General features: G+C 37.3%; 1 protein-coding gene across 1 annotated transcript in view; it reads right to left on the bottom strand.

Moving 5' to 3' along the window:
* Nucleotides 1-2595: 2595 nt before the first annotated feature.
* The window catches only part of js (jiangshi), a 418545-nt gene continuing 405451 nt past the window's right edge, over nt 2596-15689 (bottom strand). Inside the window, exon 6 of the mRNA XM_067144712.2 lies at nt 2596-6029. Coding sequence (XP_067000813.1) covers nt 4825-6029 — 1205 coding nt within the window. The 3' untranslated portion in view covers nt 2596-4824. The remainder of the gene's footprint in view (nt 6030-15689) is intronic.

A 15689-nucleotide genomic window follows, 5' to 3' on the forward strand; every position in this document is an offset into this window, starting at 1 on the left:
TGCTACCATGAGGTGAAAGAAGCAGGTATTGCAGAATCAAATTTTCACGCTCCCCAGACAAAGTCAAGACTCTTTGTCAAAAAAAAGAAACATGGCTCCCAACAATCTCCATAGAGACTGCATCCCCAGAAATCAAAGGCGCTAGTGAACCAAGGCTGGTAGAAAGGTAAACAAATATGGAACACAAGGAGGTAAGAAAAGGAGTTGCCATAGTTACAGAAACAAATAAACATGAGTCATAAAGCAAATAAAATGAAAGCAAAATCCTGAAATAAACATATTAATCAGCTGAGGAAGCTGGAATCAATAACGAGATAAAATAGGAATGATGACAAAAGCAATTATCTGTAAGATAGTGAAAAGTAATGCAGGTCCGATAACCATCACACACACACACACACACACACACACACACACACACACACACACACACACACACACACACACACATATATATATATATATATATATATATATATATATTCAGAGACCAAACATGTGAAGCAGAGTGTATAAACAAAAAATCAAGACAGGTTATGACAAGAATCGTAACAGCATGACATGAATCAGTCAACGGCTCATGAGCCTGACCTGAGAGCACACGTTAGATACCTGGGTCACCACAAAGAGACCTGGCTCACCCAGTCAAAACATATAATGTAAATAACCTACACGCTACATGACACATATTCATATTGCACACCAAGGCGAACATGAATCATACAATATCAGCGTTAAATCATGATGCAGAACATAAGCTTGAGCCAAAATGTGGAAGATCTAGAGAAACAAAAATGTCTCCAATCCAAAACCACAAACAAACTCATCACATACACATATAATCGGATCGGTGCTACCTTAAGCTTTTAAGCTCTATGTAGGAACGATTACATAACAAGCAGACAAGAAGAGAAAGGAAGGACAGTGAAATAATAAAATTATAAAAGAATAATACACTAAATAGGGATATCTCAGGAAACAAACTAGCATAACTATGGCAAGCCAAGAAAGGATAAGTAGGATAAATACCTTGAGATTGAAGAAGTCATATTCATTTACTCTGAACTAAGAGAGCCATGCAAGATAAAATTTGAAATTTTTTTTAGAACCATTTGTACGAGATGAAAGTAATCTTGTAGACCAATGTCTCCATCTTTTTTTTTAAAAGACATTATTGTCCGAAGACCAGAGATAACTCCAATCAAAGATAGGCTGGAAAGAAATACTTTGGCAATCCTCCATTACATGAGGTGACATCTGTCTAATCGGGATGAACTACATGTCAAGTCAGGCATAGAGAACACTAAGCAGCCATAACAGACTGATGTACGACATTGTAAAGAATGTGATGTCTTGTAAAGTACACAAGTAGGATATGGAGGTAATGAAGTGTGGCTTAGAACCTAGCCGTAGATATCAGGTGCATCAAGTTTGAGAGGGCTTATCACTTCTGCAGGATCATCTGCGCATCAAAGTACGTCCCCAAGAACCTCAAATTCAGGCACTATAATGCTGTAGTAAAACCATATATTCTCTATGCCTCTGAGTGTCTCATGATGACCAGGAAAGGTCCACGAGGTCGTACATAACTGCCCACAGTTTTGGTTAAGCCATCCAGCAGGGAATTTTTCCAATGTTGTTTACGAGTAGGAAGAACACACGAATCAGCACACCTATGTCGACGGAGGAAAGAAAGCTGGCTCACAGCCAGAAAATGAAAGAATACTGGAAGAGGACAAAAGAGAAGGCCCAAGTGATGAGAAGATATGAGCCCCGTGGTCCACAGTAGGCCCAAACGACCAAGAAAGAAAGCGAGAAAAGAGTTCAGCTATTCACTTATTATTCATCTGTCACACTTAAACTGAATAACTTGTTCATGACACATCCAATTATTCTAAGCGATACAACTGAATGGTATTTGAAACTCATTTGATTACAGTATTTTATTTGATTATTTAAATAATCAGGTGGAGGTTTTTGAATAATAAAAGTATTCGGTTATGCCATCACTATATTATTTATTTGATTATTTAAATATTCAGAGGTTAATCAATTATTAAAAGTATTTGATTATCCCATCACTAGTACAGAGTCTAACATGGAAAAAATTGTACCAGTGAAGGCTAAAGAAGGGATGTTATGTGCCTATAATGACATATTCAGCGGAAACATGGACAGTGAAACAGAGAGATGAGAGTAGTGTACAGACAGCTGAAATGAAGTTCTTGAGGTGTGTAGTGCAGAAGACAAGGAGGGATGGAGTGAGAAATGAAGACACAACAAGAAGAACTAAAAGTGCAAAGGGTAAATGAAAAACTGGAGCAAAACAAACTGAAATGGTTTGGATATATCAAGCAAATGAATGAAGAAAAATAATGGTAAAACAAGCACTGGAAAGACAGATGACAGGAAAGAGTAGGTGAGGAAAACTGAGAATGTGATGGGTATACTTTGTTAAGATTAATATAAAACAATGGAACCTGTACAGGAACACAGATGTTGGATGAAGAATGGTGGAGAGAGAATGGAATGGAGAGTAACTATAGTTGTCCCCATCCAATGTCAGCTGGAAAAGGGAAAATGATGATAAATAAATAACAAGAAGCTACAAAATATATACAGTTCTTTTAATTGGTTTTGTTGTAAGTGTATCTTTTTTACAGTTGTTTAATACATATTTTAACAGCAAGAATCTTAACTTCATGTCTACAATTGGGCACATTTCAAATACTTTGACATACTTCTTTTCCTCTAGCCTTAAGAATGAACTTATACTACTTAATTTATTAATCACTTACAAATAGTCAGTTCATCAGTCATATTTCATACCATTCCAGTGAATAACTGGTGACATTTGATTATATATTTAGAAAATATATTCAGACTGTTATAGGCTATAGTTGAGTGTGTCCAATAGCCATTAACTATATCAGCTGTACCCACAGACGGCTTGTTTACGGAGCAGGAGCAGAGATTGCACAACAAAGTTTTGCGACAGTTTTTGACCTTAAGTAAATGATGGATTCAAGTTCCTTTAACCTTGCAATATGGACATGAATGCAGCCAACAGATGTGAAAGGATGCTCAGGAAATTTAATCTGGAGATAGATTGGGAAGAAAAATATTTCTCCCAATAAAAGGGTGAGAGTTCAGGAAGTTTGATATGTGGTATTGCCATTTCCAAAGAGAAAAATAACAATGTGGAGTGGCACTATAAAAATAAACATTCTGTTACACATGATTTAGACCAAGGAGGTGATTGTGAAAAAAACAATTGAGGATCTCAAAAAGCATTGTTAAGAGAGTTGAATTCTGTCTCACTGCTGATTTATTTCTAAATTTAGATCTTTTATATTTTTTGCCTTATAACGACAATGATTTTGAAGACAAACAGGATGGCAATGAAGGTGATCACTGTATATTCAGGTCTATCTTCATAAAAAAAACTATCCCTTTTATTTATTTTATGATGCAAAGATTTAATTATATCAATTTCATATATCCTTTGTAAAATTATTGATTTATATTTTGTTAAATGTGCATGAGTGTTTTCTTATTTATACAATTACTAATTATATTTTCATAATAAGTTATTGTGAAAAGTACATTTTTATGTAATTATTCAAAAACATTAAAACGCTTTACAGAATAACACATTACATTTAAAGAATCCATAACTCATTCCAACATGCCGTGTTCCCTACTACGCCCTCTTTTTTGCATCCATGTCCGGAGACAAGCTTCAGGGAACTGTGGGCACTACAGAGCTAAATAACATATAGAAAGGAGTAGATGAACATATAGTAAATAGTAAGAATGTGTCATGTTGATGAGATCATTAAACATCATTGTAGCTTGTAATCTGAGAAGCACTTGTAAGACGGATCTTTCTTAATGTCCAAGTACGGTAACATTGCTTTGTTTCACAGTGATTTTCTAGATCAAACAACACTAAAGACATTCTAACTTTTGGCCTCTAATGGATATTATTAGAGAACACTATCTGGAACATCGTGCTCTCAAAGAACAATACTTACGAAACTTTGATTCATAGATCCTTGAACAGTTTTCAGGGGATATTATTTTATATTTTAATTTTTTTAATATAGCAGATACCAACATTTATAAAATATGTAAACACCTATTTGTTAAATAATTTTGCCATCTGATATCTCAAAGGTGTGTCTTAGTTATTTAAACACCAATTTTTTAAAATGCTCGTTTAAACATATTGTAGCTATTGTAATTAATGACGATCATTACTGTAGATGGTCTTACTAAAATGCTCAGCATTATGTTATTGTAATTTGAACAGGTAACTATACCGGTATTAGAAATAAAGGAAATTAAGTACGGATCTGGTATACAATTATACAAGGTGCTTCTTGTGAAAGTCACAATATAAAATACCTGGTTCATAAGAACTGTACAAAGAAATATCTACATCCAATGCAAATCACTCTTAAGGGCTGTGACTTGAATTAACAACCTTCATCCAAACTCCCTTTCTTAACAATTTCATCATCATCATCATCATCATCATCATCATTTCATCATCTGCAGTTTCCAGCTGTTGGCCGGGTCTGCTTCCCTTTGCTAACCATTTGTGGATCTGAAAATATTAGTCGAAGTTGGAAACAGTACTACGAATGAACAATGCTATCCGAGAGGCTGTTAGCCCAGGAGGGTGTTCCCTGTGGAGACAGCATCCAAATAGTTGTCCCCTTCTCTTAACACACTTTTGATACCTGATAACGCTGATTCAGGTATAGTTTCCCAGTTATTGTGCAGTGTATACACCATTTTCTGTTTCTAGTCTGAGGCCTACCGAATGAGAACACATGGTTGGCACTGCCCTGGAAAGAGAAATGCTGGGTGACATCGTGGACACTGAGGATTCCGACCTTCAAGGAGTTTGTCGTAGCTCCTGAATCTCATGCCTCCGTGGCGGTGATCAGGTGCCGGTAAAGGTATTACTAAAATAGTGGAGTTTTTAGTGTTTAATGATCTATCAAACTCTAGATCTGAGTCTGGAATGAAAAACATTCGCCTTGGATCTTGGAGGATGATTTCAATCCTATTCCCTGAGTGTTCATCCACATCATCATCAACTTTTATATTAAAAGCTGGTTGAAATGGAGGGATGGAGGTAGTTGTTCTTAACAATACTGGAGGACGTGATGAAGTAGGTGCCACAGAAGAACTTCTGAAGTAGTCTTGAAAATAGGGATTGCTCTTATATCTCTCTGGTACATTAGCAGTTGTTGGTGAAGGAGGATTTGTTCTATCAGCGTATCGTACTTGTGTATTTAGAGAACTGACAACTGGAGTTTCAGAATTAAAATTAGTCCTTGGTACATTTGGAATTCTTGGAGATGATGTTTCAAAAGGCTGTGCTTCCTGATATGCCTGACCTATATCAGAGTTTTGTTTCACATGCACAGTATTTTGCTTTATTCCAGTATTTGTTGGAGAAGAAAATGTTTGCTGGAATGGTGTTGGTTCACGTATTAATGTCCGAGTTGTTGGCCCACCAGTTTCCTGATTTAACTGGAGATTATGACCTCTGTTAGATACATCACTGAAATTGTGTAGTGTGGCTGCAGTAGGCAGGGATGAAATAGAAAACAGTTCTCGAGGCAGTTCTGTAGAAGAGAAAACTGCTGAAACTGTAGATGATGTTCTACCAAAATTATTTTTCCCTCTGTTCTCTGATCTTGTCTCAGAGAGCTCTTTGGAGCCATAAGTGGATCTTGTATTATTAGAAATATTTGGAATTACTCTACGGCTGCTGTAGTAATTATCTTCACTTGAAACACTCTGAGAATTTCCTCTGGAAGGTAGAGATGTTATTGAGAATGATAATGTTTTGCTGCTGTTCACAGGAGACTTGCGTTTACTAGTGGTAGATGGTCCTTTAATTTGGCCGGTGACTGGACGTGATTTGGGCTTGATAAATGATGTTTCCGAAGATTCATCTGAGGCTTCTCCATCATCTTTTCCTTGTTCATTGTCGTAAGGAAATTTAACTGGAAAAAAAAAAAAAGCTTGTCAGAAATATATTTGTGTGAAGTAACAGTGATATTAGTGATCATGAAGATGTTTTTGTCATAGTTAAAAATAATGTGATAGAAAGGGAAGTCTTAAAAGTAGGACTATTAGGCAGTACCATATGGCTGATGAAACAGGCATGAGGGAGTTTAAAAAAAGTAATTATGATTGGTGGAAAATGGTAAATAAAAATGTAAACAGACTCTGGGATGGGTTTAAAGCAATTGTTGAGGAATGTGAAAACAGGAATGTACCTTTGAAGGTGATAAGGAATGGTAAAGACCCACTATTTTATAACAGAGAAGTAAAGAGCCTATGACAGAGGTGCAGGTTGCAAAGAAATAGTTAGAAATGGCTGTGAAAGTAAGGAGAAATTGAAGGAACTTATTAGGAAATTGAATCTACCAAAGAAGTCAGCTAAGGATAACATGATGGCTAGCATAACTGGCAGCAGTGGCGGCTGGTGGTTTAAAAGTTCAGTGGTGCACAGTTTTTACCAATGATATAATATGATTACAGGCTAATTTTCAAATCTAGATACATCAACAATACCTTTTTATTATTAAAAATAAAACAAACATTTTATATTTCTATTTTCAGGAATATTACTATAACGCATTAACTTTTCATTTAAAAACTCTTTTACCATACTGAAATGAAACACTTTGAGGTAGCCTAATTCCGGTATTGAAAAAAATATCCTTTTGTAACGTATCTGGTTTCGAAATTAAACGTCGCGTGGGCCTTCCCATTCGTTTCACCTCGGATTGTTCCTCAGCAGTCTGTTGCGGAAACGACCCAGACATTAAAGACTGCACCGAATTCATGATCTGGCAAAATACCACTAACTGATAAAAACGCACAATAATAAAAACACACATGCTGACACAAATGTTTACACAATGAAATCAATAATCTACTTAGCTTGTACGCACATAACAAAGCTCACGACTATATTGAAAGAAATGGCGTTTTTTATTATCAAATTTAGAGACATTAGTTATATATCCAGCCACGGCCGACTTGATGCGTCGCTCTAGCCAGGACGAATAGCTCCAACTAGCTCCTTACCGAGCGCAGCAAGGGATCCAACCGGCCGTGATCCAGCAGATGAACTTCCATCTGGTGTCGCTAGATGACACTCCTGTTCTATAACAGAATCTCACATTGAGCAGCAACGGTCTCTAGCGACTTCGCTAGTAGTTGGTTACGTAGGAGCACGGCCGATTTGATGCGTCGCTCTAGGTAGCTCCTTAGCGCAGCGAGGGATCCAGTCGGCCGTGGTAGGAGGAGCCAGGTTGATAAACCTCCATTTAAGCAATGTATAAGAAGCCACGCCTATCTTTTCCTCTCCCCGCGCACCCCTCTAGCAGCCTAAAAACACACTTCTAGCAGCCCCGCGCACCCCTCGAGCAGCCCAAATTTCATCCTACCTCAGGTTGACTTCTCGCTGCAAACTTTTCGACTCCTGCAGTGAACATCTAAGAGTAGCGGCTTGTTAAGTACCCTGTAGTCAATATTTGCTCTTTCAAGCTCTTGAAAGGTTTGTCTTGCTGAATAAAAATACAGTAGTTGAGTAATCCAAATGATAAAAGTTTAATGGGGGTAGCGCAAACCTGCAACCTTATGGAGAAACCGTCCCTGACTGGCAGTCATACAAATTTTAGTGAAAAATGGAAATATATGAAAAGGTACATTAAGGCAGAAATGGGTTCCAAGAAGGACATTCCAGGAATCATTAATGAACAAGGGGAGTGAGTATGTGAGGATCTTCAAAAGGCAGAAGTATTCAATCAGCAGTATGTAAAGATAGCTGGTTACAAGAATAATGTCCAGATAGAGGAGGTGACTAATACTAAAGAAGTATTAAAATTTACCTATGATAACGACATTTGCAATAAAATACAAAAGTTGAAAACTAGAAAAATGGCTGAAATTTATAAGATTTCTGCGGATATACTAAAGACAATGGGTTGGGATATAGTACCATATTTGAAGTACCGGTACTTATTTGATTATTGTTTGCATGAAGGAGCTGTACCAAATGAATGGAGAGTTGCTATAGTAGCCCCTGTGTATAAAGGAAAGGGTGACAGACATAAAACTGAAAATTACATGCCAGTCTGTTTGACATGCATAGTATGTAAACTTTGGGAAAGCATTCTTTCTGATTATATTAAGAGATGTTGCAAAATTAATAACTGGTTCGATAGAAGGCAATTCGGGTTTATGAAAGGTTATTCCACTGAAGCTCAACTTGTAGGATTCCACAAAGATATAGCAGATATCTTGGATTCAGGATGTGAAATGAACCGTATCACGATTGACCTATCTAAGGCATTTGATAGCGTAGATCATGGAAAACTGCTGGCAAAAATGAATGCAATTATTGGACTAGACATAAGGGTGATTGAATGGTTGGCTATATTTCTAGAAAATAGAACTCAGAGAATTAGAGTAGGTGAAGCTTTATCTGACCCTGTAATAATTAAGAGGGGAATTCCTCAAGGCAGTATTATTGGACCTTTATATTTTTTGATATACAGTATATTAATGATATGTGTAAAGAAGTGGAACCAGAGATAAGGCTGTTTGCAGATAATGTTATTCTCTACAGAGAAATAAATAAGTTACAAGATTGTGAGCAACTGAAAAATGACCTTGATAATGTTGTGAGATGGACAGCAGGCAATGGTATGGTGATAAATGGGGTTAAAAGTCAGGTTGTGAGTTTCACAAATAGGAAGTCCTTCCAGTTTTAATTACTGCGTTGATGGGGTGAAAGTTCCTTAGGAGGATCACTGTAAGTATCTAGGTGTTAATATAAGGAAAGATCTTCATTGGGGTAATCACATAAATGGGATTGTAAATAAAGGGTACAGATCTCCGCACATGGTTATGAAGGTTATGAAGGAGAGGGCATACCGGTATAAGTCCCTGGTAAGACCCCAACTAGAGTGTGCTTCCAGTGTATGGGACCCTCACCAGGATTACTTGATTTAAGAACTGGAAAAAATCCAAAGAAAAGCAGCTCGATTTGTTCTGGGTGATTTCCCACAAAAGAGTAGTGTTAAAAAAATGTTGCAAAGTTGGTTTGTAAAGACTTGCTGCTGCTCGACTAACAAGGGGAGGTCACAATGTCCGCACCGCCGATTTTGTTCAAACTTTGTAGGTTGGTAATACTACATCACAAAACACACTGGCAAAGTAGTAGCGCACACCTCTCAAAAATTTCCGTAAAAAGTGATTTTGAAAATGTCGAGAAAAGTTACGAGAGGTTTAGCATGCCAGGTATCATCAAGCGATAGACTTGTAGCACAGTGGTCGAGTGGTTAAGGTTCTCCCCTTCAGTTATGAAGATTGCAAGTTCGAGTCACGCTCGATTAACTTTTGTGCTGTCATTTCCTGATCCCCTTTTTCCTCATGTTGCGAACATGAGCAGCAGTGAGTCACTGTCTGACTGCGTTGTGCCATGTAACGGTGGTGTGCGATGTAACCAGACGTGCTCATCGAAAGTTCGATCGGCATGGAGATCTCGCATGTTGAATTATGTTCGAACAAAAGTATTTTTGAATGTGAAGTTACACAAAGTGCATAGGAGTTCGCGGGAGAGCAAACAGCAAATAAGCAGTTTAAAAGTGTCATGGCTTATGTCAAGCACCTTCTTTGTATAAATCGCTTTCTGGATCTTGGCGACTGTGCAGAGATTACAAGAGAGGCCGAATTATTGGGAAAGGAAATTTTTAAATCTATTTTGACAGTAATAGAAGAAAATAAATTTGTAATAGAGGAAGAAAGGGGGGGGGGGGGGAAGGGGGGTTAAAAGCTGGTAGCAGCGTGACTTGAACTCCCTATCTTTATAACTGAAGTGGAGAATCTTAACCACTCGACCAGCGCGTCACAGTCCCTCGCTTGATGGTACCTGGCGTGCTACACCTCTCGTAACTCTTTTCAACATCCTCAAAGTTTTTCTTTTTGGAGGTTTTTGAGACTTGCGTATTACTACTTTGCCAATGTGTTTTTGCAATGTAGTACTACCAACTTATTAAGTTTGAACAAAATCTGTGATGCGGACATCGTGACCTCCCCTTGTAAGTGGTATGTTCTGAGCTTCCAATGGGGAGATATTGTGGAATGAAATTAATAGGTGAATACGTTTGAGTGGTAGGAAAGATCACAATATAAAGATAAAGTTGGTCTTCAAGAGGACAAACTGGGGCAAATATTCATTTATAGGAAGGCAAGTCAGGGATTGGAATAATTTACCAAGGGAGATTTTCAATAAATTTCCAATTTTTTTTGCAATCATTTAAGAAATGGCCAGAAAAACAACAGATAGGGAATCAGCCATCTGGGTGACTGCCATAAATGCAGATCAGTAGTTAATAATAATAATAATAATAATAATAATAATAATAATAATAATAATAATAATAATAATAATGTAATTGTATGATCTCAGCTACCATTTACCAGGCAAGTTGCCCATGCGGTTAGAGGCGCGCGGCTCTGAGCTTGTATCCAGGAGATATTGGGTTCAAATCCCACTGCCGGCAGCCCTGAAGGTGGTCTTCCGTGGTTCCCATTTTCACACCAGGCAAATGCCGGGGCTGTACCTTAATTAAGGCCATGGCCGCTTCCTTCCAACTCCCCTAGGCCTTTCCTATCCCATCGTCGCCATAAGACCTATTTGTGTCGGTGCGATGTAAAGACAATAGCAAAAAAAAGCTACCATGTGCAGGCGATGCCATTCAGGCTGGCTTCCTTCTCATCAATTTCTTCTTCTAAAACGTTATGCTGTTTGTTTTATACCGCACAGACTCAGACAGGTCTTATGGTGATGATGGGAGAGGAAAGGGCTAGGATCAGGAAGGATGCGACAGTGGCCTTAATTAAGGTACAGCCCCAGCATTTACCTGTGTGAAAATGGGAAATAACAGGTAACTATCTTCAGGGCTGCCAACAGTGGGGTTCGAATCCACCATCTCCCGAATGCAAGTTCACAGCCAACTTGCTCAGTTGCATCAATTTTGATGTTCCATTATACTCTACCAGCCAGTTCTCTGTTCAGTGATACGTCACTATATTTGAATTCATTTTGTTGAGTAAATACCAACATGCCAACGTCCTATGCCATTGCATGTCGAAGGTTTTTTCCATCCTTCAAGCAAGTAAGAAGTACATTACCAGTCCAAAGTACAAACGCACTTCTTGGGCAGAGACACAGAGCATATCTCGGGCCATGAATTTTTAAATCCCTGCCCCAGAAATATCAGAGATGAGGAAGAGACCAAAGCTAAAGAATTGCCTGAACAACCAGCTTCTTCAAACAGACATGAGATACACAATACATTTTCACCTATGATAAGTCCTTCCAAAAATCTACAGCCTACTAGAAGTACTATTAGAATAATTCCTCATCCAAACAATGAATAGCCTACTGCTGTAATAACTTTAGTACCGTACCTAGATCGTACAAAGTAATGCAAATTACACCCCTCTGTATAATGAATATGCTGTTTTATCATGAAAATAACTTTTCCATCATTATTATTTATAATGTAATTTTACTCACATGTGCTAAGCATCAAAATCATGTAGTACCAGGCAAATGCTGGGGCTGTACCTTAATTACGTCCAGCTGCTTCCTTCCCACTCCTAGCACTTTCCCATACCATTGTTGCCATAAGGCCTATCTGTGTCAATACGATGTAAAGAAAGTTGAAATATAAATTTAGGACTGTAATGAAAATATTTTTTCACAATAAGAAAAAAGACCTCGACAACAAATCCTTACCTTAGAAACCAGTGAAACTTTAAAATACAGTACCCATTGTTTCAATATGTTGTTGTGTTGGGTATTCAGCCCGAAGGTTGGTTTGATCCTCAACAGCTTTACCAAAAGCTGTCATAGAGAGCACAGGCATTACTGAAGAGGCATACTAGGGAAATGAGGAGTGAGGTAGTTTCCTGTTGCTTTCCTCGCCGAGCCAGAAGTTGCTATTACATATCAGTTCGCCAAGCCGACTGAAATGCATGCACCAACCCACCCTATGAATGAAATTTTCACACCATTCATAGCAGGGACTGGCTGCATAAGGAATGGCATTACTAACATCATTCATACATCAGTCACCTTCATATTATCAAAGCTAAAGGTGAGACTGAGACAGGTCAACGAAAGTAACAAATTTATTCTAGCCCAAACCAGAAGACATACAGTAGTACACTGTAAACACTACATCTCGCCAGCAAAGGAATTTGTTTCAATAACATTTTATTATCTCTTAACAAAAATGTATATTAATGGTAGTGTTACACATATTTTTATTACCGTATATCCTAGAATATGAGATAGACTTAAGCTGGAACTATTTAATCCATTTTATTAAGATGCTAATAATTATGTTGCCATGGAAATCAATAAAACTTACAACTAGCACCTTTTGGAAACCTATCTAAATATGCTGCACACAACCAGGTTGTTTAAACTGTTTTCTCACTTTTTTTTTTTTCAAAAACTAAAATTTGTACATTTAAAAATATTATGGTTTTTCTGATAAATATTCAAATGGTGAAGGAAAAATAATGTCAATAACTTGTGAATGAATGGATGTCATACGTTTACTTCCTATTTGTAATGCACCCCTTCTTATACAAATTACTATTTTATGGTACAACTCTTGTCATGGTCCAATGCATGTGATGTATGTAAGTCCACACACAAGTTTACTTTGTGGGATTCACTGAAATGTTTGTTCTTGCTTAAAATATTATATTGTGAATTATGTGCAAAGTTTGGGCTTGTAAGACTCGAGAGAAAGGAGGCGAGCTGCTCGACTAAGTGGTACGAAATATGGAATTAACTTCCGAGCTGTCAGTGGAGAGATGATGTGGAATGACATTGGTAGACAAATAAGTTTGAGTGGTGTTTTTTAAAGTAGGAAAGATCACAATATGAAGATAAAGTTTGAATTCAAGAGAACAAAAAATATTGGGGCAAATATTTGTTTATAAGAAGGGGAGTTAGAGATTGGAATTATTTACCAAGGGAGATGTTACATAAATATTCAATTTCTTTGCAATCATTTAAGAAAAGGCTAGGAAAACAACAGATAGGGAATCTGCCATCTGGGCTACTGCCCTAAATGCAGATCAGTAGTTACTGATTGATTGATTGATTGATTGATTGATTGATTGATTGATTGATTGATTGATTGATTGATTGATTGATTTATTTATTTATTTATTTATTTATTTATTTATTTATTTATTTATTTATTTATTTATTTATTTTTGTGAATAAAAAATAAAACACATATGTCAAAAAAATATTGTGAACGGAATACTTTTTCTAGGTTTTTTGAAAATGAGAAAGAAGATTAACTCTCTGTAAGAGTAAAACAACACTATGTGAGAAAAGTGTAAATTCTCCTTCCAGTGGAAATATTTCTACGAGGAATGTTCAGGTAGTGAATTGACTTATTCAGCACTTAGTGAATGCATAATACATAAGCAAAGTGTAGTAGGATTGAAATGATACTGCAAAGGACTGAAAATTAGGATAATGAATAAGAAGCTGGACTCTGTATTTCATAGGAGTAGGCTAACACTGAAGTCATTTATTACAGAAATACGAAAGTGATACAGCAAAGTTAGAACCCAGAGAAAGTATTTTTATAGACATTTCTTTTGAGTCTACTCTGTCCACATATGTTTATTTAGTAAGTCACTGCTCTCTTTTCTATACATACAATATATCTTGGAAACATAATGAGATAGTCTATCTACTTCAAGATGACAGTGTGCATCTGAAGATGCAGAGATTGTTCTTGTCCTTTTGTGTTTTCACAATTATCTTTGTCTCCTCTTTCTGTTGCTCCAGCTGATGAATGTTGTGTTTGCAGTGTTGGGAAAGATTGTGTTGGGCAGATGAATGGTATAATGTTGTCTCTTGTACCAGTTTATAATATGCATATAAAATTATATTTGTGGTTGCGTGTGAAAAGTGGGAAATTGTTGTTCTACAGTTTATCATTATTATTGTAATAGAAAACAGAGTTTTTGTACCACACAGCAAGATGTAGTGAGGGAGTATTTGGGCTCTTTTCTTCTCATATCTCACTGATGCGAGAAACGAGTCTTGTTTCTGGTGTTCTGGAGAACATTACGGAATGTAAAAATGACGCAAGAAAGAATTGTGGGGTCTGGCAAGAGTCAGAGTGTTCTGGCAATTGTCAGAAGGTGTGAGAACATTCCACCCTTGTGATAAGAATGTGCGTAGGCTGCTACAGTGAAATCCTGCACGTGATTGGTTGCTTGCTTAGCTTATTCTGGAAGAGAATGTGTGCAAAACTGGGGAGGGGGTTGCCTTTATATTCTAAGATGCAAAGCTAGCGTCGTATTAGTGAGGGAGGCAATGACTTCATATTAAAACCATAAATGATATCTTTAAACCATTTTCTGAGTGTCCGACAAACACTATGTAAATTTCTTTTAATACAGTTAAACTACCGGTATATGTTTTCTAAAACCATTTTTGAAGGTTAAGGTTGTTATCTAAATTAACCTAAAGAGATATGTTTTTATAAATGTTATTTTAAGGAACCTGACAGTTTTATTCAAGAATGTTTGTTGTCCATGTATTCATATTCATTCTTATTAATGTATTTGTTAATCTTCCCTTAGCCGGTCCTGCGGTGTAGGGGTAGTATGCCTGCCTCTTACCTGGAGGCACCGGGTTCGATTCCCTGCCAGGTCAGGGATTTTTACGTTCATCTGAGGGTTGGTTCAAGGTCCACTCAGCCTATGTGATTACAATTGAGGAGCTATCTCACGCTGAGATGGCGGCCCCGGTCTAGAAAGCCAAGAATAACAGCCGAAAGGATCCGTGCTGACCACACGACACCTCACAATCTGCAGGCCTTCGGGCTGAGCAGCGGTCGCTTGGTAGGCCATGGTCCTTCGGGGCTGTTGCGCCATGGGGTTGTTGTTGGTTGGTTGTTGTTAATCTTCCCTTGTTTCATTATTTTTTTGTTTTTTATATGTGTAATATTACTACACGGTATACCTTTAGTGATGAATTGCTTTTCTCTTGGTTTCAAGGACTGTTAAAATATTGTGTCAGATGACATACTAGAGAGAAGAGTCAAGTCATTCTTACTGTCAAGAGGAACACAGGGTTAACACTAGATATTATGGTCTGGAGGGCTTTAATGTAAAACTGAAATTTGTGATTGTTAAGGGCAATGTTACTGCTCCACAGTATATTGACAGCAGTGCCAGTTTCTGGCTTGGTTGCAAGGTTTGCACAACAACCAATTTTTATACCTACATATATACATACTGTACATACATTACATACATCTTCATTGTAGACTGTTATGCCTTTCAGCATTCAGTCTACAAGCATCAGTGAATTTACTAACCACTGCTGTAATCCTATTTGCAACTAGTTCTAAGACCTTGTTTAGTTATATACCTGTTATCTTCAAATCATTAGAACCGAGTCTAACCATCATCGTCTTGGTCTCCCTCTATCTCTCTTACCCTCCGTAACAGACTCCATTATTCTCAAAACTTTGTTGAGGCCCTTTTGCAGGTGCTCACCTCACTCTTCTATACTCTATACAGTATAA

This window comes from Anabrus simplex, chromosome 1 (genome assembly GCF_040414725.1).
Source record: "Anabrus simplex isolate iqAnaSimp1 chromosome 1, ASM4041472v1, whole genome shotgun sequence".
NCBI lineage: Eukaryota > Metazoa > Arthropoda > Insecta > Orthoptera > Tettigoniidae > Anabrus > Anabrus simplex.